The sequence below is a fragment of the Ooceraea biroi genome, chromosome 9 (assembly GCF_003672135.1).
Source record: "Ooceraea biroi isolate clonal line C1 chromosome 9, Obir_v5.4, whole genome shotgun sequence".
Taxonomy (NCBI): domain Eukaryota; kingdom Metazoa; phylum Arthropoda; class Insecta; order Hymenoptera; family Formicidae; genus Ooceraea; species Ooceraea biroi.
In genome coordinates, this window is record NC_039514.1 from 700,320 (window position 1) to 727,410 (window position 27,091).

Consider the following 27,091-nt stretch of genomic DNA (forward strand, 5'->3'; position numbering starts at 1 on the left):
CGTTTAATTCGCACGTTACGCCGTCCAACCACTGCTCCGTAATCGATTATCGTGAATTAGATCTAACAGTCGGAGCTCTACAGCGCGTGAAAGCATAAATCTTGAGGATATCATGCGAATAATACTATGGGTGTACACGGTACGATAACACGTAATGCGCCAGACACACAATGGTGCGTGATTTCGCAATGGATAATACCGGAGCGATCGAGTGTGACAGCAGTTGTCAAGATAGTCCAAGGCTGCGGAGACCCAGATGCACTTTTAATAATCATTCCGCACGTGATGACTCCAGATTGATAATTTATCTGACGTCTCTTTTGATTCCTTGTCGGAAAAACTAAAAAGATAACATAAAAAATGTCACATTCGCGTAAGCCGCAAAAATTATTTACGAACGTTTTATCGCTCTCTGACGTATCGCGTCATACTTTGAGACATTTCGAAGGTTCTCAATTATTTCTTCGTCGGATTTACTGGCGGGAAATGATATACATTGAGAAACGATGTTGCTAGATTTTTAGTACTTAATTGTTTTCTACTTTCGATAAAGATTGGACAAATGCATTTTTGAGATATGCTTATACTTGAATATCCTTGGACAACGTTAAAAAAGTATTGCGATTGGCTGACGCTCGGACAATGTCATCCTGTTAAAAATACAACACACACGAATGTAATTTGAGCAAATTAAGGACGTGGTTGATACGACTTGTATTGCAGCCATCGCTGCATTCTCCGATTGCATATCGGAACGAGCGCGATGACATTCGTGACGATCCGCGTTATTATATCATTATACGAACGAGCATGTGCTCACCCTTCCGAATACTGCGAGGCAGGTATTATACTCCCATTGACTGTTCCTCGCGTCCTACCGGTTTTTCGAAGGATAAAATCAGGTATTACTCGTCCGAGACGGACTGTTCATCGATCGAATGAATGCATCGCTGGGTATAACTTAAACTTCGCAAAAGGGAAATAGCTTTGATGCAAAACATAATTTCACGTAGCGAAGAAAGAAATCATTTTATTCGTTTCTGAAATATTCTGAGGTATCTTTCGAAAAAATTATCGCTTGATCTTCTTGAACATCGCTAATGTCATTACTATTTTGTTAATACTGTCTGGCATCTGTTGCAAAAATATTTGCTTACAGATTCACACTCGAATCACGGACCGTTACTTTTGATTACTTCCGATTACTTCTGATCAGTGGCGTATTACATAATTTTGTCATCTGATACTTCTGCGTGTCATCGCGTGATAGGAACTGATGTGCGTACTTTAGTTCAGCGCGCGATCACTGCTCGATTTTTTACTTAAGTAAATTTTTTATGCAAGTATTTTCTCGATATTACGTTGCCAGCTTTCCGGTCGCTGGCTAAGCACGACGAGCAGCATAACGAGCATAATACGCACGACAATTACACGCACCACCGAATTCGATGGTGCCGGTATAGTGCGTTTGATATTCCGACAGTGGCTTCCAAATCTTTTCTGTATTGTTTGTTGAGGAGTTTTGAAAGATCTGATACGCCAAAACTTTTCATTCATATGAGAAATTCAGAAAGCTTTTTCAAAATGCTGAAGAACGTAATTGGAAAAAGGTAATTTAACAATTTTTAGATGATGCTTTTATTTAGTGTCGTAATTTTCATAATTCATCGATTGTATTGTTAATACTTTGTAGATTAATGTTTCTTGTTGATCTTTTTTATTGAATATTTCTCATTGAAAACCGAAATGATATTTCTTTTGTCAAAAGTTTTAAAGCTTTTTTTGACGCTGGATTTTTTAAACCGCAACCTCGATATTTTTGTCAAAAAATCATACCAGTTTTTAATAAAGAGATAATGCGTTTATTGCACCATATAAACATATCCAGATACGTCGTAAACTTGGGAACCACTGAAACGCTTCGGTATCACGTGGGTGCAAGCGTACGGCAGGAGTCGGAGGGGAAAGAGCGAGCAGGTAGAAGCGTACTACCGCCGCGTGCGTGTCCAGAGAAATTCGACGTAACGCAGTGAGAAGGCTGAAATTTTGCGACGTAGCGGAGCAGAGCGAAACGAAACGAAATGGAACATGGAGAACACGAAACAGAACGGAACGGGGATCGTGGGCTCCCCCGGAGCCCGGAGATCGGTGGGAGGAAGATGGAAGTCCCAAACACGGCGTGGACGAAAAATGGAACTGACGTTTCGCGTTACGCCGCAACGATTAATCGCCCGGCTGGGCGAGATAGAAAAACACGCCAGAAGCACGAGCACGCCGTGCAACCCTCGGCATCGAATCGAGGCACGCGAGATCCACGAAACGGCCCTAACGGCCGGTGGGACCTTACGGGGAGGACGTAGCACGGCGAGCAGGCCCCCTCCCCTTCCATCCCCTCCACCGTGACTCCCGGGGCCCGACGGAGTTACCTCGGTTTGTCAGTCGCTTTGCCGTACGCACGAGCGCGTGTACGTACGGTTCGCCGCGCGTGGAATTCTACGAGCGTCGTTGGGTGTGGCGGCGAGTACTCCATCGTCGTCCACACGTACGTACACTCTGTGCGTTGCTGCGTCGAAACGTTGGCGGAAAGTGCAACGGGCCCCCCCGGGTCTTTCAACCGTAGCAAAGCAGGAAGACCCATGCGAGCACGTTGCTTGCGTTTTCGGCGCGTCCGTTAGTCAGTTTTAACGTCTCACCTCTCTGCGTACGAAAGTGAGAACCACGGAGAGGGAGGGAGAGAGAGAGAGAGGACATTCAGGTGTAAGGCCGCGTGCTCGTTGCGTGGAATTTTCGGTCGCACCGAGCGAGCGCGAGAGCCGATCCCGGCGAGTCGGAATTCAGACCGGAGAGCCACTGTCGAGAGAAGGACTCGTCGACGGACCGAGTTCTCTGCCGCTCTGGCACTTTTATGAAGGATAATGGAGTAGCACTTTCGCATTCTGCGTATGCCGAAGAATTCCCGGTGCCGCAACTCGCGGGAAAACGCGGAGAGCGAGAGACGCATGCCACCGTAAATTTGAGAGAAAGGCTCGGACGTTACCTACTCTCGTCGCCTTTGTTATCGAGGATCACTCTCCAGAATGACATTCCTTGCTGCGCACGAACTCGACGTGAGTCCCCAATGAATACCTGTTGTTTTGCAGAGGAATTTTACCTGTCTGAAAACGATTTTTGGGTGATGAGTGTTGTAAGAGTTTGGACACGCTGACACGTTGAAAATTATCTTCAGACTTGACTTATCATTGGTCTCATTTCGTTAGATAATGAAATCTATAACTGATGGACTCGATCAGTGATACCGATCTGGAGAGAGAAGAATTAAGTTTGTTTTTTTTTGTGGAATGTTCGTTACTTTCCCAGAGGAAATACAGTGACGGATTAACTTTGCAAATCGGCGAAAACTGCAGGAGTATTGCTGCAAGATTGAAAGAATGACGGTGTCCGAAGAGTGAGTACAACATCAATACGAAGCGATGAAATGCGTTATCCGTAGAATAACTATTTCCTTTTATATGCGATAATAATAGGAAAAATATTAGGACACACTTGTATAATTTTTAACAGAATAATTATGCGTATTTATCAGCGAACGCATCAATCACTTGCACAACGCAACATGCGTATATTTCTCACGTTTGTCTGTAAATATCATTCAGTTGAAGAACAATAACATACATATTGTTAACGAACAATGTCTACAAGGAGTTTTAACAAAATTGTGACGTAGCGAAATGTCTTCAACTTCCTGATCGTATATTGTAAACTTAAAATTCTAGAACCAATCGCAGAGTAAATTTGAGAAACTCAAGTGGCGACGTGCGAGTGAAAAGGGAGACGCTTTCAGTCACCCTTTTGGTCAGGTACGGGTAGTTAAAGATTAAGAAGAAATCGTCGCGTTTAAATAGGCTTCTAGGCGCGGGCACGCTAGTGTCCGGTGTTTACCGACGTCCCCGAGACGCGGGAGCCCTGAATGCTGGCCGATCTTTCTCTCATCTTACGACGCGTAATAGTAAGAAGCGGAGCGGGGCACGGCGGAGGCTACGCTCGCTTGTAGTAAGTTGTACGGTACAGACGCTCGCAGAAATGTATGGTGAGCGCGCTTAAACACAATCTTTGGATCTCTCTGAGAAAAAATGCGGCAAGATCGACGAGACCTTGCTCAAGTGAGCACATTTCTCAACAAATCGTAAATCATCTGAATCACGATCATACATAATTTAATAATTATTAAATAGAATATTGTAAAAGCATGAGAGAGTATGAATATGGCATTGTAAGATGAAATACTTGTATAATTATACTATAACAGATTGTTAATTGATCCAGATGTGTTAATTGCGATTAGACAAGCAATTGCATCGATTTATTGCTGCGCTTTGTTCAATGAATCGAAGCGATTCGTTCAGAGAATCGAATATTCGAACAAGAACCGATTTTGTCAGTTTATCGCAATTCTTCCTCAATATACTTCCTCGATTGGAAACGATTAATCGCGCTTTTCCGCCACTCCACGCTTGAGAGAAGAACCAGGAGAAATCGTGTTATGTGTTATGAGGTACTATCGTGTACGCGCTGATCGTTAATATACTCGACTGTACGCACACCGTAGTGAGACGTGCCGGGTTTTACCTTGCGCTTTGAATGCATTATGGGATTGACATTCCGCGAGTAGACGAGTACTACGCTGTGATCCGTTGCATCGGAATGGTATTGTGATGAAGACCATAATCAAAATCGACGTGTAAAATTTGCGACCTGTTAACTAATTGTTTAATTGCGCTCGTGCGCATTTTTGAATTCCGATTGCGAAACGCCTCGTCATGCTCGTGAAGCGTCCTGACGTGTTTTATATTTTAGCGTATGAGTCATCGCGGGTGAATCGTATACAGGTAAACCCGCAATGATACCGTGCGGTGTGCTGTCACTGTGTGATCATGCAGTGACATCCCTGATGAGAGGAGTGACCTGGAATCACGATTCCATAATTTTTCTATCCGAGGAGCGCATTAACCCGCTAGCGTAACTTTCGAATCTTCGAGGTGATTTCGCGGGTCTTGTGCAGTCTTCGTTTCGCGCGTACGACTTTTGGAATCATTAGCCTGCGATCACATTTAACTTTTAAACGCAACTCATTGATGTTCGATTTCCATTCTACTTATCTCGCGCTAATTTTTGCATTGCGAGCTGAAAATCAGGCTCAGAGCGGTAGTTTTGGGATTAAATTTACAATAAATTGCTAATTTTTTAATATTAATATACAAGAAACTTTTATCTTATTTATAATCAGTTTAATTGCAGACTTCACTATGCGAGTAACGTAAAAAACGTTTGGTTCTTTGAACCTTTTCATTTATTTTACAATTTTATTTTCTCCAAATTGTATAATGAAAGCATTCTTAAATTTTATAGCAGCATCTGTTCTATAATGGACATGAGATATTATTTTATAGGTAAAAATCATATTGTGCATCAGGGGGTTAATACAGCGATGCAGTGAACCCTTAAAAGAAATGTACGGACGCGCTTTTAAGGTTTTAAAATCGAGGACACGAGACGCGCTGAGAAGGCGGGAGAGGTACGGGGAGGATCGACAGGAATGCGTGGCACGTGACTGCCTCTCGAGGATCTCTGTTTCACCGTCCGGAAACTACGAGCCTTCGTCGTGCAGCTTCAGTTAGCCGAGATTAAAGTCGATTAACGTTGCTGATTGACTACCCACTGAACTTTGAGCTAGTTGATGTATTACAGTTATCTCATCTTCATCAATTAAGCAATTAAAGTTCAAATTAGCTACACAAAAACAGTGAACTTTAATTAGTAATTTAACTGACATTAAAATTAGTCGATTTGTACGATTAAATTTCGTTGATTAATTTTGATCTGGATCAATTAACATATAAATATACTCAGTTAACAGCAGAGATGTCAATAAGTCACATATCTTTTCGAGCACCGTGTATAATTCGTAGTATTCGAGGTGGAGTCGTTTCTGGATGCATCGCATGCATCGGACACACTCGTGTGCTGCATAGCGAGAATCATAACATACAAGGCGATACTTAGAGTAGCCTGGTGCACAGAACAGACGCCTCGTATTTTATTTCTGCCATGATAATTTATCTCGACGAGGTAACCACCACAGGCGAAGCGAACCAGCGAGCGAACGAGCGAATTACGTTTACACGCTAGGGACGGCTTTAGAAAATTTCAAAAGGGGCGACGAACAAGGCCAAACTGCCTGCGAATTTTTTGAGAAGTTTAATTATATATTTTCATACTCGATCGCGATAATATGCGATTAAATGTCCCATTTTAACATCTGGACTGCCAACGTTTTCCATGTATGGGTGATAATTTTAATAATTTAAGTAGGAATGCTTTTATTAATTGTTTATAGAGATGTTAAATAAAGATATCATTTGTAAAATATATATTAATATAAAAAACGAAATCAACATTGTCACGCTCGAAATTAGTTAAGCAGTCCAAGTGTTAAAGACGTACTCGTTTATCTCGGTTCTTTAATTCGGGAACGCAAGTGATGATTGCGCAGCTTGCGTTCCAGGAAATTGCCGAACTGATCGTATTACAGTTTCTGCAGCTGCTATATCGGTTACTTGTAATTACACACACGTGTCTTGTTTTTCAGAATGGCGACGGAACTGGCAAACAAGAAGGCAGAGCGGGAGGCTCTCCGAGGGGTCATACAACAATGGAATGCCAATCGTTTGGACCTGTTCGAACTTTCGGAGCCAAACGAGGTGAGTGTGTCTTGCAGTAGAAATCAAAATTTTAATTTAACATCAAGATTGCTGCGTGCCGCTCATTCAACTTGCTTAAATACACTTTGTGTTCGATTCCAGGACTTGGAGTTCCATGGCGTAATGCGGTTCTACTTTCAAGATAGCGGCCAGAAAGTCGCTACCAAATGCATCAGAGTTGCCTCGGATGCGACCAGTCAGGCGGTGATAGAAACGCTCATCGAAAAATTTCGTCCCGACATGAGAATGTTGTCCATCCCAGAGTACGCTCTTTACGAAATTCACGAGAATGGTGGTGAGTTGAATCGAGTTGAGAAAATGACAGTTTTGAAAGAAAATTAAATTTCACTTTGAAAAATAATTTTACTAAAACTTTTTCGCTTGTAGAAGAGCGTAAGCTTGGTTTGGAGGAGAAGCCACTGTTGGTACAATTAAATTGGCACATCGATGATCGTGAGGGACGCTTCCTGCTTAGGCGAATCGATGACAAGACGAATGCGCAGGGCGTCGGTTTTTCTTCGGCCGAGGGTACCAGCTTTCGGAGGAAGCTGAGCAAACGAGAGAAGAAGCAGATCAAGAAGCAGGAGAAGCTCAGTCGGCTGAAGAGCTTGGAGCAGGACGAGAACGCTGCGCCTGACGATCAGAACGGCGTCGCCGAGAAGCTCTACACGGGTTAGTGAACATTATCTTCAAACCGTTTGTATTTAGTAATTAGAAAAACAGAGTCGTTGAAGAATTAAATCAGAGCCTTAAAGAAATTGTCTGCATTTCAGTAATACTTCATGCTTTATCGTTATTTTCTAAGCTAGATGCGCGAGATCTAAAAATAGTTCAATTGACGTGGCGTCAGACGCGACCATTTCGGTTCGATTATCGATGACCGCGCTGTAATGAAAACAATTAATCAAGATACCTGAACAAACACGTTTCTTTTTCATGACGTTAATGATGATGTTGTCGCTTTCAGAACTGCCCGAGACCAGTTTCACGAGGAGCATCTCGAATCCGGAAGCAGTGATGAGGCGTCGCCGCCAACAGAAGCTTGAGATAAGGCTCCAGCAATTCCGCAGCAAAAACGGCGGCCCCGACACGGGCGGCACATTGAAAATTTATGGCGAGGCATTGTGCAAGGACGTGCCATACAAGACGCTGCTACTGAGCGTGCGTGATTCCGCAGCTCAGGTTGTGCGAGAGATGCTTTCTAAGTACGGCCTAGACAAGGTGGACCCACAATTATATTGCCTTGTGCAGGTCAGCATTCGTACATGATCATTGTTTATACGCGTAACAACATTGTCAAACAATTGTCAGTTAATATATCAAAGCCAAAAAAAACAAACATTCGAGGCAAAGTTTGTTGAAACTGTTAGGGATAATGTATGTATATAAAATACATAGATATATGCAATTTAATTACTTCAAATATGCACTGTGTAATAAAAATAAGAAAAAGTCGAGAAAAAGCTGAAAAGTCACGATTGCGAAGTGAACAGTTATTTAATAGCTAGCAATAGATTTAGAAAGTTGTAAAACTGGAAATTTGTTAAACGATATTTATTTCGTTTTATCGTTTTCGTATTGCGTTTTACTAAAATTGAGATAATGATAGATAGATAACTTGTAAAAGGATAGCAGTATTAAATAACAAGGAAGTATTAAAATGTTTTTTAAATATATAGTATAAATGCTGTTTTTTTATTAGAGTGAGTAAAAAAGTAACTATTTTGAAGGATATAATACGTTTTCACATTTTGTATAATTGATAGTATTTTTCTCAGAAAATAATAATTGTAATATTTTTTGTTATATACACATTTATATAAACCGCTGTTTTATTTCTGATGCAGGTTAATAGTGAGAACATAAGTGGAAATGCACACCAGGAGTATATATTAGACGACGACGAGTGTCCTTTGGCAATATTAATGAATCATCCTTCCACGCGAGGTAAGAATTTCTGACCTTTATAGACTTTTAAAAAATTTATTTGTTTCCTTCTAAGTATTTATTTCGTCCTACAACGTCTTCTTTCAAGAATCTAGTAGATATCTATAATTGACAAGTTGCAAGAATAATTTTCTATAAGATCTATGAATAGAAAGTCTAATTATTCTTGCATTAAAATCTTTTTAGGAAACAGAAATAATAATTTTCCACACCTGTGATATGCTATATAGAGTGAAGAAAAAAAAGTTCTTCGTGAACTTTTGTTTTGCTACAAAATTATCATACTTTTAATTTTTAATTAATCTCAACAAGTTCTAATTAAGCAGTGTCTTAATCCAAGCTTTTATTGTGCAAGAAAAGATGATATAATACTAGTAAACAACAGTTATATGAAATATGAAAACAAATTTTAGGAGACACGTTACATGAATAAGCTAAATTTACAAAATTTTATGAATCTTTTGCATTTGCATTTGTATTTGTTAAAAAAATCGTAAAAATAATTTGCTAATATTCCAAAAATTGTGAGTGAGAAAGATTTGTTCACAAAAGAGAGAAAAAGAAAAGAAAATTCATAAAAGTTGATAGGTGCGGATGTGAACGGGATTTTTAAAGAAGAGTTAATAAGACAGGAGGAATATTTTAATGAAGAAGATTGATTAAGAATTCATAAAAAGAGAATGAAAGTTCGACAAAAGAGGAAGAAGGCTAAAAGGAAGGGAGAAAGAAAGAGATGCTACATCAAAGGAAATATTAAATTCATGAGGTTACACGTAAAAGGCACTTAAGATCAGCTGATAAGGTCGAGAGTTCGACAAAGGAGCCGAGAGAGTGAAGCGCGCAAGAGAGGAAGGAGAGATAAAGAGAGTGATCGAAGGGGGTTGCAAGGGTGGGTAGCAAAGGAGAACAACTGATGCTAACGGTGCCTCAGTTGGTTCACTGTCGTCGGTACCGGCGCCAGTGCGCGGGCGCTATCGACGTCGCCTTGTCATCGTCTCTGCCCTCATTTCAACGTCGTCATCCGTGGTGCAAATAATTACCCGTGATCCCGATAATTGACGCGTCCGAGTTAAAAATTTGAGCGCAGCGAGCCAAACAGTCTGATCAATCCTATCTGTGAAGTCGTAATTATCATATAACCGTTCCGGTACACTTGACGCGGGACTTTAGCGCCGTGCTACTTTCTCCACGGGTTAATTGATCGCTTAACATACATTTATTTGAAAAATCCATTAATCCGAGGTCTGTTGGTAGTTGTTTACGGTCTAGTGTACATGTGCAATCGAGACAGCATCGAAAGCGATACCTATTCGCCCACGCTTCTAGCAATTTCCGTTGTGGTTCTGATCGTGTAAATAGAATGGCTATTTTTCCCACACAACATGCATAAATATGATGCCTAAGTATTAATAGCCGGCGACAGAGCGTCATCAGTTGATTCGTCGGAGAAGCGCGCAGCAGCAAAACATTTTCACGGTGATAATACCGGATCCACCCACTTGCGCGGCGAGTGGCTAATACCCCGTAATCAAACGAAGAAGTAAATAGTCGCTACAGTTACATGCAGTTACGTTATAATGCGACACAAGCCGTCCAAGGTGTGGCGTTATCGAACTCGATTAACTCATCATCGACATATCAGCGGCGGTTTATAGTAGTGAAAGTGGATCCACCCACTCATGCGATCGTTGTACTGATATGTGAAAGAAGAAGAAGAAGAAGAAGCAGCAGCGAATGATCGTTACAATTACACGCGCAAATACGATGTGACGCGTCAATGGTCAGCGTCATCGAACCTGATTGACCTGACATTTAAACATTAGAGGGAATTGATGACAAAAGTGAATCCACCTACGTACATGACATTCTCGTAACTCCCTGCAATTTGATGAAGAGCCAAAAGTGACTGTTAGCATCCACGCGCATAAATACTACTTATTGAATTGATTTATTATTACAATTTGAATTATTTGATTTTTTTACATAAGAGCGGAAAATATAGTACCGTCTTGTAATCTTCGTAAAAAGGACAAAAAGGGCCATCGATCACATGCGCAACTTACGACGTGAGTTACTAACAGGCAATACAAAAAAACTCGATTGCACCATCATCGGGATCACCGGGAAAGCAAGAAATTGTATTCACCCTCAGCGAAGTGCGCAGGTATCTCTTTGACCAATAACACGTGACAACAAACATGACTGCGTTTTACGTCTGACACGAGTCTTGATCGCGAGGCTTGACCTGATAAAAAACGATTTGTCAATGTCATCAGGCAGTAACGATATATATATCCTCGATAAATGGTGATTGTAATTACGGGGAATTTCAGTACGTCTTTAATTACCGTTTAATCGTTACAGATTATCCTTGTGAGTTATTACATGGACTAATCCTGCATTGATCTTCTTTCTAAGCGTATCATCGTCGATGTTAGACGTCGTGTTTGCAAGGATAACAAAAAGATCGATTCGAGGACATCGTTGGCCGTGATTGGCGACGTATCATTCCGTCGATATTCACCGACACCAGTGTGTTATGTCATGAGGTATCGTCGTGGGAACTTGGAGCGACGTTTTGCTGCTATCAGCGCGATAGTGCGTCACGTTTCGAACGTATTTACACGGCTACCAATGCGACTTGTACCTGCAAATGCATCGATATCTTCCTCATAAACGTCAATGCTGATTGTTATCTTTGTTACGTTAATACCGAAACTCGTTTAAGAATACGAACAAGCATGTTCATGATTCTTCCTGTCGCGTTACGAAAATTAAATGACGAGCGAACGAAGTGGTCCGGCCTTCATCTGGGTTTTATCAGATATTCAAGAAGAATGTCGCCAGGAAGTAGTCCAAACGCAAGCTTCCCGACGAGGGATAGGTCGAGGATAACTTCAGGTCTAATCGCAGTTTGAGAGAGGCTCATCAGCATCGCGTTGGCAAGGATTGACGCCGAGGAGATTTGATTACTAGTCAACGACCATCGACCCCGCAACTAGTTAATAAGATTCGCACGATTGGCTTGAGGAACCAGGAAGTTTTCAAGCCGAGCTCGGAGAACGAGACAACGAAAAGAGGGAACAACGGGGGGGACCAATATTTAGCAGCAGCAATAATTGACGAAGGGACCACGAAGTTTAGTAAATAAGGCAGTCGATATGATGGAATGGGGAATACGACGTAAGCTCTCATTAACGCTGGCCAAATCGTGCATGACAGATCGGCTAAACTTCCCTTTTAGTGACATGCGTGATTCCATGTGTTATCATTTATCAGTGTCGTCTTATCGATTATTTAAACATTCACACTATAAATTGGCAATGTTGCATTGAAAATTATTTAGCAGCAGTGCATCTTTTCATTTTTACTTTGTCTTCTTTAAGATATTTTTTGTTTAATGTTGCTATAATATTATTTGTGTGACAATAGTTAGTTATCAGTTGAAATGCCAAGTTATTTTCTCTAAACGATCATCTCGCAGGCCATTCATATGGCGCCAAAGATGTTCGCTTATGCAAATCGCAATACATAGTGTTCAAAGGCGAGGCAAAGCACGGGAAGAGATCAAATGATCACAGCGCGATCTCGCGCGATCCTCGATCGTGCATCGCACACTTTGTACGCATCGGTCGCGATAGTAAATCGGCGCGGCGTGTACGCCGGAATTGGGTGCGCGGAAAATCAATAAAACGCCGGAACAGTCTGCGTTATATGTCGACCTACATTCGAGCACACTAGCGTGCCACCTTCGTTTCTCTAAAAATACCTTCGGTAGTTTCTCCTTTCCGTTCGGTAATAGTCGCGTGTGCCGATCCCGATTGTTTCGACGTGTTGCTCCGCGATTAAGCGAAATTTCTAGCTTCCCGATCGCAAGCGTGACGTTGATAAATAGCGCTTCCAATTGAAGCGACTTGGATCGCTCGGAATACAGTTAAACGCTTCCCATCAGAGACTCATAATTACAATGCAATATAAAGAATTTCGATTGAATCGGAATATCAGCCCCACATCGATCTTAAAATTGTTAAATTGATAAATTTAGATAAATTAAAAAAATTGTATTGCAAGTTGGTTTTCATATTCGGTAAATTTGCAGAAGTATGTTCTCCATTATTGATTCTTCCCCAATAATGAAATTAGACTGATGTAACTACTATAACGTGATGGAACCAAAGAAACCATCGCCTTATATTGCAACTACTATATGTTAGCATGATTATTATACGTTAGTACATTTGGATAGAATATGTTAGAAAATACTGCAAGTTTTTATTTGCTACCGTTATCTGTAGAATGATCAGTCATAAATTAATGTACGCGCTATCTCTTTATTGATTAAGCCGGTATAGAAGAGACTTTCGTTCATCATTCTCAAGATCATGTCAGAATCATGTGTATGTATGTGTGTGATATGTTTTATAATTCAAAGATTCCTGTAGTATCGAAGGTCACACTAAGAGAAATGGCAGAACCTCAATATAACCACGAATTAATAATGCAGAATCTAACCAAAAGAGAATTACCGTTCGTGCAAATAATAAAAAATTGCGCGTGTTCATCATCCACTTAGTTTTCATTCGTTCCCCCGGTCTCCTCGGTTCTCGATTAAGAATTAAAGGCCTAGCACGTAATCCAACGCTAATTATAAAGAGTGTCGTCCTGACATGCTTTCTCTCTCTCGTCTCTACGCCCGATTAAAAATTAACTATCGCATGTTTCCCTCCCGACCCATTGCAAAAGCTAATAAATAATTTCGCGGCGAATAAATGAAGAAACTGCTATAGTCACGTATAGTACAAGGGACACTCCTCGAGCACGCTTGCGCCGGTCTCACGTGCGCTCTACCGTATTCTCGTCCCTATGTATATCCCGTATGTTGTGTACGGGACGAAAGTAACGAGAAGTTACACACCAGTGTTGTTTTAACGGGCGAGCCGTGTAGAGTATCGTTCTGCGCGTCACGAATCTGTTGCACGTCCGAAGGCGTTTCGTTCGTCCCTTCGCTCGTGTCGTTACGCGATTAATTATATACAATATTGATACACGGCATTTTTGTCGTGTTCGTGAGACATGTTAGTGATTGACTTTAAAAAAGAGCTGTTTAAATTTTGTGTTAAATTTTTTTTGTAAGTGTGTACGATTTGGTTTACGTATACTCGTTTTAACGACTCTGCTCTCCAAATTTAATCAGAATTTTGCAGTAATAACGGGCCATAAATTACAGGCGTAATTAATTAATTAATTAATTAGTTGCCAGTAGCATGTGCGTGAAACGCGCTGCTTACAATTAATTTATTATTAATTTTGGCTTTTTCCATTCTCTCGTGCACTCTAAATTGCTTTCTATTTGATTAAAGCTTCATCTTTATCTTTATCTTATTCGGCTATATTTACAATGGTTTTTATAGCAACTTTATGATTAATGAAATGTGCAATTTGTTAAGTAACACGATATAACAAGGTCGCATAAAAGTCCGAACACATAAATTATGTAATTTAATATTAAAGCGGATTAGTTTGATAGGAGAAATGTTCTATTCCGATGGAATTAATCATTTTGTAATGAGAGGACTTGTCAAGATTAAATTAACTTAGTTTGTTAGCGACAAGTGAATACAATGAGATGTATTTTCTTGAAGATTCAACAACTTTTAACATCTGACGTGTGTACGGGGATTTTTATTTGTTTGCTCTTATTGCACAGGTATCAAGCTGACTACGTGTATATCTATAAATCTTTAGCGTAGTGTTATCACGTTGACATTTATCAGTGGGTAGAACGGAAGGTTCTATGCAGACTATGCACAAATTGCAACAGGTGCAACTTAGTGACATATACTGCGTTTTGTGCCGCTCCTGGAACTTCATAGAGATATTGCATAGTGCCGATAAGAATACGCTAATCGATTTGTAGTTATACATGGTGGGAAAATCAGCATGAAATGTACATTTATTCGAGGTGTCTCCGGGAAAATACAGCTGGCCTGTTAAAGCAAAATCGTTCTTGCTGAGCGCTCTAATGCAATTTATGGATGAAGTAAATTTTTGTACAGCGCTTTATAATTCTCTTCATAATTATTTCACATTTATGGATGTTCTCCAACAAGTTCTTTTTCCGTAATTAAGCATTTTATTAATATTTTAAACTATTAATTTTCAGGTATAATAATTGATAATACGAAGAATACGAGAACTACATTGGTCACTATTAGATAAAAGATATTCAAAATAAAATAGAAAAGATTTCCAGGCGCCTGTGTAACATTTTAATATAAATAAACGTTGTTTTCAATACGTGACATGTTACTGGCATAAAAATAGGACAGATTGCGCGTGCTTCGAGCAAGAAAGCCCTCTCGTGACGCAGTACATTGTTCGTGTTGTTATGCGTGCGTGAATCGTCGATCTAGAAGTGTTACATGATCGGGCTTTGGTCATTTAAACCACGCCGAAGCGGCAAGGTGGAGGTGATGCTAGGTGAGTGCCATCCGTGAGTGCTCTCGCGAACAACTTGAATCGTCCGGACAAAATCCGTGAAACTTGGATCCCTGGTATCCTCCCTAAAGCTTCCTTCAGAGTACACGAAATTGCTCACAAGCCTATACTTAGGCTACAAACCTTTTGCCTTCTGTCGTCTGGAATCTAGAGTCGTCGAGTTCCAGTGCTCTCAAACATTAAGCACTCGAAACCTGAGAGGTCTCGTTAGACTCTGAGACCCTGTGGTGCCACTTTGGTGCATTCGTATTGGAATATTCTTCTGAAGCGGCGACCCGGTGCCTCTTGAGTCGCGTTCATCCTCGGATCGTCGCCGAAAGTACGAAACAACACGCTGCTCGTAAAAGCAAGGACGAGGGAAACGCGATGAAAACGCCGGCGACGGGTGCAATGACTGTGCGGCGCGCTGACCCGAAGCCGAGAGTCATTCTCCCTTTCCGTTTTCTTCCGTGAGAAGGCACCGGGCTACGGGGCACACGTGTGTGTTGTACGCAGGGAACATATGCGCGGTTAATACTGTAACGTGTAGAAAAAAAATGCGCGATCGCTATCTAGTCCATCATACTAATTCGACGATTTACCGCGAAGCTTCTCATGCGCGATTATGTGCCGCGGCTCTGAATTAACAATCAGCATTCGTATAATCGTTGATGAAGCTCTCCCTTTGTTCCTCACTTTCTTCCCATCGCTTATCCATTGTATCTCCAGAAGTGTTCCGATAAATTTTTGACGTCTTTCATTGCATTTATCTCTACTGTTGTTCATTCTCTCGTGTACAAATTCTGTATTTATTAATTTCTTTTTTCTTCTTCAAGTGATCTGCGTGAATTTTTGGTGTGTTCTTTTCTTGAGATAAACTTCCACGACAAGCTGTTGTTAAATTTATGCTGTGATATCTGTGATCTGTATTTACTTTATATTAATTTATAGTTTACATTTATTATTTACTTTTCTAGTCTATAATTTACGTTAGAACGTAAATTAAGTACTGCGTGAATATGTTCGAAACGCATGAATGAAGTTTTGTGGTATTTATTGTTATTACAGGTTCTATTATGTTTCACGTGAGAAGGAGACCCGCGGATTACATGCCGCGGAAACGTAAAAAGAAACCTTCTGGGAAATGGAACGAGTTAGATCACAGGTATTTAGTTCAAGTAATTTCGAGGGAAAAGTTTCATGCAATTCTCAGAAATAGCGCAAATTTCTTTTATAACAAGTAAATATGTAATAAATATAATAATTCACTTATTATTTATATTATTATTTATATTAACTTATTATTTAATAAAAATTCAAATAATTCATAGTAGATTTTCGATTCCTTTTCTCGTAAAGAATAACAACTAATTAGCATATAATTTTCTTGCAGGTACGAGGACGAGAGACTGCCGTTTCTGCTGGAGCTTAATCCAGACGGCAGTGATATTCCAAACGGCGCCGGAGTGCGACACCGATTACAGCCGAATGTCACGGAAGTGGGTTCGGAGAGACCGATCGGACCGCAAGCGGTGCAGGCACAAACGCTGACTCTGCCAGGACCCACGGTGATGCCCAGGCATTGCGTCATTGCTTTTACCGAGAACATTGTTACCCTCACACCGTGCTCCAGAGATGCGCACACGTACGTGAACAACCAGAGGATACATCAAACCACCATACTGCAGGTACGTTCCTCAATTATATTTGCGATTGAAACATACATAAAAATTTATCTTATAAATTGTTCGTTACTGTTTTTTTAAATGCATGCAAACCGCAATGATAAATGTAGAAAATAATTTGGAATTTTATTTTATGCTTTGAATTGTAAATTAATAAAAAGTAGGTAATTTAATGTAACTTTATATCGACTTCGCGTATTTATAGAATGGAGCTATCATCAAGTTCGGCAGAATGCACACTTTTCGATTTATTGATCCCGCGCCTGAGGATCGGATTAGACAGAGACACGATTCGAACAAGCAGATCGACTATGCTTATGACCGGTAAGTTGGAAATTTATATTTCTTGTCTCCGTCACTGCAAACAGGTGAGAATAGACATGGATGCACGAATGTTTCTTGTTCGTCGTTACTTTGGATGCATTTATAGTAATAATTGCATTCGTCAGCTAATTGCATTTATTAGATATCTTTGTTGCATTGCACTAAAATTTATATAGATTTTTATTAATTTTTACCTTTTACGCGCACATGTTACCATAATATCGATAATCTTTGATTATTATATTTTATCAAAGATTTTCCATATTTATGACTGAAGTATACCAACGTCGATAATCAATCGAAATACACCTTTCTGTAAAGTTCTTTTTTATTTTTCCCACTTGTTGCTTCATACGTTTATTTTATTTATAATTAGCTCGATTTTTGCTTTACGTTTGCTTTTTTCGTTGCGATGTTCGTTTCGCACGCACGTTATAATAGACGTTCACCGGATGCGACTAGCCAAGATGTCAGCTCGGAGAAGTTCCGTCCAGGATCCGGAACCCCGAATGGCGGCGGTCAGACCCCGAGTCAGGCTCAGGAGCGCGCGACTCCGTCGAGTCCCTCAAAGTCCGCCATCATCGCTGCTCGTAGTCCCCGTAGTCCCACACACCCACCGGAACCCACGCACAATTACGAGACCACGTTCGATCTGGACGGCAACGTGGAGACCGCCAGTCTAAGTAGTAGCAGAGACGGCAATAGGTAGCAAACATGACGGGTTTTTTATGAATGTTTTTCATGAATTTGTGTTCCTAAATTAACACATTAACAATTCTGTGGTTCCAAGGGGAAAAAGAAATTGAGAGTTTGCTATGTAAGGTGATGCTGGAGTGACTAGTGAAACAGTGTTGCCATTTGCACAAAAATGACAGTTAAAATGCTTAATATAAAAATTTCGCAATTTGTACGCACAAAATTTTTATATTAAGCATTTTAATTGTCATTTTTGAGCAAATGGCAACACTGTTTCACTAGCCACTCCAGGATCACCTTAAGACGTAAATTAACACGTCAATTATTTACAGGCTTTCGCAATACGATCGGCAACCTCGAGGCACGGATCCGATCCTTCCGGCCGTACTGGAGTTCCTCGAGGAAACGGAGGAGACGTTCTTCCATGCTGTTATCACCGACGTGGAGCCCTCGGCACCGCAGTTCAAACTGGCGCCAACTTACACTCTGTACCTGAGCGCAAGGTACCGCGCTAGCACTCATTACAGACCAGAACTGCAGCCTACGGAGAGAGCGCACAGGCTTACCGCTATGTTGGCGAACGTCGCCACGATGATTCAACGCGTTATCCAGGTATTTTGCTTTTTTCAAATAATAACTAAAGTAAATTCAATAGAATTTACATCTATAAGCAACTCATTAATTTACCAATTTAAAAAGTCTGTTCCATGCAATATTCTTTCTCTTCTCTTGCTCTAATAAAGTATGACATCTTCAGGAACGTTACATGGACGCCTCGTCGTTGGCATTCTGGCTGGCGAATAGTTCGGAGCTGCTGCATATGCTAAAAAGCGATCGACATGTGGGCGCATTCTCCACACGGGCGCAAGATATCCTGAAGGAAGCGGTGCACGCGGCATTCGGTTCGCTGGTGCGCTGCGTCACCCTGGAATTAACGCCAGCCATGACGCAGTTCATGGCAGATGCGGACGAACCGGCGAAGGAGGCCGGGGTCCTGCAAATCTTCTCCAACACGATGGCGCTCCTGCGACGGTGCCGGGTGAATGCCGCGCTTACGATACAACTGTTCAGCCATCTGTTCCACGCGATCAATGCCACTGCTTTCAATACTCTGGTTTCCAACGGGAACTTGTGCGTTCGATGGTTCGGACGCAGGCTGAAGGCGAGATTGAACGCCCTGGAAACCTGGGCCGAGAGACAAGGCCTAGAACTCGCCAGTCAATGCCACTTGGCGACAATTATGCAGGCGACTCACTTGTTGCAAGCTCCTAAGTACAATGCCGAGGAGCTAGCGACTCTCAGTTCGACCTGCTTCAAGCTGAATTCCCTGCAGGTGAGGGCCTTGCTACAGAAGTATCAACCGGCCGCGGACGAGCCCAGGCTGCCCGCTGAATTGATCGAGAATGTTGTGAGGGTGAGTATGCATTATCGACATTAAACATAATTATTTTGTGTGTGTCTCTCTCTCTCTCTCTCTCTCTCTCTCTCTCTCTCTCTGTGCGTGTGCGTGTGCGTGTGTGTGTGCGTGTGTGTGTGCGTGTGTGTGTGTGTGTGTGTGGGTGTGTGTGTGTGTGTGTGTGTGTGTGGTGTGTGTGTGTGTGTGTGTGTGTGTGTATCACCGTTCTATAATCGATATTATACGTCTTGCAGGTAGCAGAGAGTGTGGCAGACACGCTCGCACGTGCAGACGGCCGCGAAATAAGACTGGAGGAAGAACCTATCCTAGGATTGTCCTTATTACTTCCCGAAGATGGCTACAGCTGTGAGATAGTAAGAGGTGTCCCACCAGGACTAGCAGAATTTCTGGCGCCCTTACAACGAGACGGTTTATGTCGGATGGCGGCCCAACCCACCAGCAGTGGCTATTGGACTATTTACATGATAGATCACAACAATGTAAGCTGCAAATGTTTTTAATTTTATAATTTGCAATTTTGTAATTCGGAAACAAACGTATATCGTTTTTCGCACATATTGGAGATTATATTAATTGAAGTAAGAATTGCAGAAAAATATTCTCTATTTAATGTTTTGTGCAGTTGCGTAGTCCCAGCGCGATGAGTAATCGATCGGGCGGTTATATCAGCCACATTAATCAAAATCAGGCTCAACCAGAGATACACGTCATTAAATTGCACAAGAGTACCAATGGCATGGGCTTAAGTATCGTTGCGGCAAAAGTACGTATATCCTAAATTAGACATGTATTCATAATTTTATAATAAAATTTAATTATATATTTTTAATTTTGTTTTAATTTTTTCGATGCAGGGTGCAGGACAGGACCGATTAGGCATCTACATCAAAAGCGTTGTTGCTGGTGGTGCCGCTGATGCTGTAAGTGATTATTATATAAAACAAAATTTTATTATATATCAAATTTTGTGAGTTTTGTGATGTAATATTTAACATATTTAAAAAATTTTTCTTTTGGTAGATAATTACGTTAGACATTTTAATTTAATTTCAATCTGTTTGTTCATTACTTTGCATAGAAATAAAGATCTTTATTATAAGAGATGCCCACATTATTAAAAATGAATATTAAATTATTGTTTCATATTTTTAGGATGGTAGATTGACAGCGGGCGATCAGCTGCTCAAAGTAGATGGACAAAGCTTGGTCGGAATTACGCAAGAAAAGTATGGCATTTTGATTTAATCCAGATTTAATAAATTCCTTAAGAAACTACGTCTAAATCATTGTGTTATTAAAATTTTGCAGAGCTGCTGAGTATCTTGTACGCACTGGCCCGATCGTGACATTGGAAGTTGCAAAACAGGGCGCCATTTATCATGGACTTGCAACACTGTTATCTCAACCTTCTCCAATAATGACGAGAGGTACGTGTACAGATTAATAACTAATACCCTAACATGCGGAGTCAATTGAGCCCTTGGAGTAAGAAAAAGATTAATTAAGATCTTATAATTGGATTCTATTGTTGGAGTTTCAAACCAAATAAAGAGAAAATGCATTTATGTGATATAATATATACAGTATATTATGTAAAATATTAGCACAGACTTTCTCATTTTTCTTCTTCACGGAAAAAGTATAATTCATTTATATTAATAATGAAAATGTAATATTAATGTTACCATGAGGAATGTCTTCACGAATGACGCATGAAATCCAATTATAATGCGATTAAGAATTTTCCATAAATCGGATCAACTTAAAGGTGAAACGGTGAAACGAGAATCTGCCTAATGATCGAATCTATCTCGCTTTCTCACTTCAAGCGCACGTGTCACCAAGAATTCTCTGTGAAGTATTGGTTCGGGTTTCCCACCATTAATCTGACCTTTATCTGATTAAACGCTCCGTCAGAGCAGCTCCGTAACGCCTTCCGCTTCGCTTCGCTCGGACAGAGCCCGCTTTACTAACGCTTGACTAACTACTTGTTTCGTGTAGCGTGTAAGACTCGGCCGAGGTCCGAGCACTTAGAGCAGCCGATAGAAGCAGCGGAGACGGCCGGTGGTGGTCAGCCAGCCGCGTCACACTCAGTGGGCGACTTATTGTCCTTTCCGAAGCAGGCGGCGTGTCAGGATTTAACTCAACCAGGTGCGATTCCATCTCAGCGCATAGTTGAGACATCTTTTTACCGGAATTTTCCACGTGTCGACTATAACGAGTACCGCTATCCCATGCGACAAGATGCATTCACCGTTTTCCGTCCGAGGGGTGCGTACGCCAGTGCGTACCCTGTCGAGAGACAGTACGGCGCCTTCGACGACAGGGAGTACGTCTACCGTCCTTCCACCCCTACCGTCTCTCCCATGCGTATCCCGCGACCTCACATGCCCTGTCCCTTGATTTCCATCACGAGCGACAACGAGATTTCGTCCGTCATTTATCAAGACGAGAGCGACGAGAGTGACGATAAGATCGTCGAGGAGGACGAGGATAATGCGGAACAAGGTGGAATCAATAATTCGAGTTACTCAACTTTGAGTCCATTTGAGAGGATCTCTCCGCCGCGGGAATACGCGGAGCCCGCGCAAGATTACAAGTTGCTGGCGCCGCCGCTGACTTTCGATAGGAATTTTTACGACGCTATACCTTATATCGATCAGAACGACGATGCCAACCTTGCGGAAGCCTCTGAAAGCGTTCAGGCAAAATCGAGAAACAGGTATGAACGCTACAAGGAGGCTGCTTGCAACAGCAATTCCAATCTTAGAGATTCTCAAAAGCGCATGGACGTAGGTCGCAGTGAGCAGACTCTCAATATTGCAGACTCTGATTTACGTGTGCAACCGGGCAACTTCAGTTCTTCGGCAATCGATACTTACTCGTTGTCCGTGAATGAATCTGCTTCGTCTGTCAGGCATGCTACAAATGGGTCAAGTACAAAATCTAGAATGGATGACTTTCTGCATCTTCGTGACGCGAGTAATAGCACGAGACACGCGTTAAGTGTTGAGAACGAGCAATACGAGAACAAATCGGACGACGTTACCAATTCGGAAGATTGTGCAGATGAGTCCAGTTCCACGATTAACGACGAATGCGCGTCGATTAGGGTTGACGGGAACGTAGAAGAGGAAGGAATCTCGACTCCCAAGATGTATACTATAATGCCGGAGTTGCATCTTGATCTGACTGGGCTAAACAGCGACGTGTCCAGCGATGAATCCAAGACGGAGAAATGCTGGAAGTCACCTGAAGAAGTACGTTTAGGAGGTGGTCGAGTTGCAGCGTTGGCGAAACACTTCTCAAAACTTGGCGATGCCGGTTTGATCAGGTTCAAGCCCACCAAATTGACCGATTCCCGCCAGTTTGTGTCGGAACCGGAGATCGCAACGCCGGAGAAGAGCGACGAGCGTTTGTACGGACCTTGCCGTGCGCAAAAGGAGTATAAATCGGACTCGGACCTGACGAGAGACGAAAACTCTCAAGTCGATTCGGATGGAAGACGCAAAGTCATTCTGTTCGATGTCGAAACAGGAGAGCTTGCGATCCAGGAATGTAGGTTTCATCGTTGCGGCGCTAAATGGGTAACTGCTGCTAGAATTCCTTCATTGAATGATTTCTTTACTACGAAGAACACAACACTTGCAGAAGTTGAAGATTGTAACGACATGGCAACTGATAATAGTAAATCTCAGAATTGTATTAAAGCTGAAAGTCATGAAAACGAACCAACTAACAATAAACTTTCCGTGGAACAACAGCAAGTGATCGTTGAACAACTTGAGCAGTTCTCAAATCTGGATAATACTGACGCACCTTTGTTTATACCAGATCAAAAGGTGGAGCAAACTTTTTCGAAAAATGAGAACGAAGTGTCGGCTTCTGTTAATTCTGTTAATTTTGTTAAAGATGATAGCTTTCAAAACAGGAAGCAGAAAGTTACCTCTTCGTCGTCCTCTTCCGTTCGTTTGCCTTCTCGCTCTTCCATTGTGTTAGCACTTTCGAAGAATGTCGCAAAAAGTGCTCCTTCGCTCTCGGAAAACTCTAAGGTTCAGTCTTGTGGAAAACGTGCGAAATCTTGCCTCTTCATAGACCTCTCTCACTCTTCCGCTAAGAATTGCTCCAGCAACGGTTCCTCGGAACATTCATTGATGTTTCCGCCGCGCGCGAGCACGTATTCACGATTGAAGGATGACAAGTTGAATATTCTGCGCGTGCGAATCGCTAGACCTTGTAGCAGCGAGGACAATCTGATCAGTGCTGCAATTTGTCAACAGAAAATCGAGGAAGCTATGGATCGTCGCGATGATTTCGTTAAATTAACGCGCAGCTATGACAGTATCTTAAACAACAAATTTCTATTGGATTCTACCGATCAAACACGATCGTCCGAAAGCCTCTACAAAAGCGTTGATTTACCTGACGAGTCTTGTGACAGATCAGGCTTGGCTGCCAAGCAAGAGGCACATTGGTACCGTCATCGTTCTCTGGAAGAGCTGAAGCCGAAGCGGGCATCGAAGAAACAAGGCAGTTTGATAAACTTCACGTCAGTTCAACCTGCTGCAGTTCAGACAAGATTGAGTAAATCATTTGATGATAAATTAAACTCCGAAGACGGAGATGAAATGCGATGGAATTGTCATGGATCGCTCGAGGAACTGAAATCAAGTAGGAGAGACAGTCGGACGGATTTGACCGATTCAGGCCGAGTTGCTAAAGCACAAAAATTCGACTGGACGCCAAAGAAAAGATTCCGCACGAAGCGAGGGAGCCACGATCGCTTGATAGGTAGTGCTCTTGAATTGTCGCGCGTAAACAGAATGAAAGATGAGGAACGACAAGAGTGGAGAGTCGAGCGAAAATCTCGGAGCGAGTTGGATATTCCGAGGCACAAGTCCGACTCGGAGAGGGACGGTTGGAGCTTCCGCGAGATCAGTTCGCTGAAAGATGATGACCAATCCACCTTGCGTAAGCTACCATGTGTTATGCATTGAATGTATGCATCTAGCCGAATTTTTTTCTCAAGCACCGCTTGAATGAAATGAATGGAGAGTCAACGTTCGCAGACGGATCAGTGTCGCACGATTAATTAGGCCCGTTTACACCTTCCTTGTTTACCTTTTACATTGCATTTTATTCTGTTATTTATAACGCGTTCGTAGCATTTCATAACGAACATACTCAACATCATTTTTTACTTATTTTAATTACGACATGAAAAATTAAAAACTGACCGAGTTATTTATTATAAAATTATTGAACATTGATAAGCCGAAGATGTGAATCGAACAGTTAACTTAGTCAGTTTTTGATATAATAATATTAATCATCATATTATATCCATATAATTTATGTTAAGGTATCTTTATGTTATATATCCTTGTCATGTGCAAGAATGGAAGCAAATGTTATTAATGCAAAGTATAATATATGATGTATTTATATGATTTTTTATTCTACAGTACACGACACAATTTCTTGCTAATATTTGAGCATGATGTGCCAATGCAATCTAAAATGTCACTTTCTGTCATTCTCTTACTGCTAGAATAGTACTCATACTTCTTATGTTCAACACGGAGCTTTTTGCGATATATTTTTACACTAAGTCAATGTAAACTACATATATCATTTTCGGGTATCATATATAATTCACATATTAATATTGGAGAATAATTTAAATTCATTTTGTAATCTAAACATCTAAAACAACATAATACAAATGCAAACTTCTCAGTTTAGCACGCCATTGCCCTAATTGTTTTACTGTTCACCACATGACATTTTCTTTTGCACCGCTTTTGAAGTGTCGATGTTAAAGTTAGCATTCTTTGTCAATGTCGCGCTTAGATTTTGAGGTTCCAAAAAAGAGCTCTTGTTTCGACAGCTCTCGACGAATGCTTTGCGTATGTGCATGAATGATCACACTTAATATCGCGCCTCGACACATCTGTGTTCACCAATGCATTAACTCAAAGCTATCTCTTTGTGTTCACCCGCTTGGGCTACCGCAGGTCCTCGTCGCATGAGCGAGCGGGATCTACCATCGCGGCTTGGACACGATGCCACTCCTCAGCAAATCCACAGCAGCAAGTCTGTTCCAGCATTGCATAGTAAGTAAGAGCGAGCTTTGTGTATGTGTGTGCATATCATACCCAATCACTCAGCTTTATCTATTAGACCAAGTCCGATTAGATGTAAGTTAAGGAAAAACGTTGAAATTTGATGGGAAAATACACTCGAGAATTCTCTGTATACGTGAGTATTGAATTTTTTCAGACATAGGTACCGAGGCCAAACAGCAACATGAGATATTCAATCCAGGATACAGCAGGGCTTCCTCCAGCAATAGCGTCACGCCGCCCGTCCAGCCACCTCCTATGGCGGCAATCAGTAGTGCGACTGCTTTACGTTCTAGGTGAATATTTGCGTATCGTCGTTTTGATATAAATTTAAGAATAGTAAGATATTTATAGGACTCATTTATATATTTCTGTATATGTGTGTGTGTAGATCGAGTCACAACTTACATGATCCCATGAGAATCGGTACTTTACCACCCTCCGGCTTGGTCAGCAGGCAGCAATCGTCGCCCAATTTGAATCCGAACGCGACGCACACGAATGTACCGTCCAGCGTGCAGAATACAGAGGCGGAGAGATTTTACCAGAATCTGAGCATTTATCGCAATCAGGACCCGGCAGTGAAGCAACAAATTAGTCCACAACAGTCAGACGACAGGTGAGCTTTACGTATCTCTTTAGAAATTAAATTATAAAATTTATAATCAAGAGGATACAATTTTTTCAATATTTCTATTTATCGTTGCGTTACAGAAACTCACAGCACATCCAGAAGAGTTCCCTGAGGGGTTCGCAAAACTCACTGAATCGTCCATCGACCTTAGAAATCGGCGGCCACATGCGAGATCGCCCAACGTCCGCGTACATCAGCCAGGGTCAGCCACAGAGTTACTCGGCGGTCAGCAGTCAGATGCAACAGCAGAGCGGTGGCCTGCCGCCGCGTTCCCAGTCGTCGCGTGACATAATTCGCCAAGAGGCGAAGATGCAAGAGATGCAAGAGGAGGTCCGTCGGCGCGAACTGCGCGGCGGTGCGCCGATACTCAATCAGCACAGACCGCCGATGTATAACATTGGCGCTCGCGTGGCGGCACCTCCTCCTCAGCAAATGTCAGGCGTGTTGAACGTACGCTCGTCGAGACCCGGAGGCTCCATGTCGAACTTGGGCATAACTTCCAACTATGCCGTGAGACAAAATGTGCCCGGCTACAATTATCCAGATACTCAGTATGCCCACTACAACAGTGCGCAGTACGGCCAGTACGGTCAGTACAATCAGTACCCCAAGTATCCGGCTGCTAGTGGCCAATACGGACCAATGATGCTTAAGCCGAAAAGCGAAGCAATGACTCGCGGTCATCAGTCGATGCCCGGTGAGAATCTGCTCGGCAAAGACGCGAGTAACCAGGAGGCGAAGCCCTATGCTGAGCAGAATCGACATTTTGCTGGCTCGCAGAATAGTTCGCATTATCCGAACGGCAATCTAGAACAGCGCGTCGATCAGTACACTAACGACATCATCAACCGGGCTCAGAATGGAGACGGTCATTCTATGACAACGTCGGAGGCGCCGCCGACGAGACCGGCTTTGCCGTCCGAAGACACCTTTAACGAAAGCCCGCCACCACCACCGCCAAACACCTCGACGCATCCTCTGTATAACAAACCAGCCGACACAAGGTATTTTATCTTGATACAACCACT

General features: G+C 41.9%; 1 protein-coding gene across 24 annotated transcripts in view; it reads left to right on the forward strand.

Annotated features, from left to right (window-relative positions):
- The window catches only part of LOC105276183 (afadin), a 42,400-nt gene that overhangs the window by 8,557 nt on the left and 6,752 nt on the right, over positions 1-27,091 (forward strand). For 5 of the 24 annotated variants that reach the window (XR_003406945.1, XM_026972179.1, XM_026972180.1 and 2 more), the window contains exons 2-22: positions 6,647-6,758; positions 6,861-7,053; positions 7,146-7,430; positions 7,726-8,009; positions 8,606-8,705; positions 16,251-16,347; positions 16,576-16,870; positions 17,073-17,191; positions 17,633-17,896; positions 18,220-18,499; positions 18,645-19,301; positions 19,538-19,783; positions 19,927-20,067; positions 20,159-20,224; positions 20,457-20,530; positions 20,613-20,731; positions 21,306-24,275; positions 25,322-25,420; positions 25,587-25,725; positions 25,821-26,048; positions 26,144-27,067. Coding sequence is in view for 23 of the 24 variants with exons in the window: in XM_026972179.1 (XP_026827980.1) it covers positions 6,647-6,758; positions 6,861-7,053; positions 7,146-7,430; positions 7,726-8,009; positions 8,606-8,705; positions 16,251-16,347; positions 16,576-16,870; positions 17,073-17,191; positions 17,633-17,896; positions 18,220-18,499; positions 18,645-19,301; positions 19,538-19,783; positions 19,927-20,067; positions 20,159-20,224; positions 20,457-20,530; positions 20,613-20,731; positions 21,306-24,275; positions 25,322-25,420; positions 25,587-25,725; positions 25,821-26,048; positions 26,144-27,067 (7,692 nt within the window). In the remaining variant the exon portion in view is untranslated. The other 19 variants (XM_011333583.3, XM_026972176.1, XM_026972177.1 and 16 more) reach the window with 19 other exon arrangements.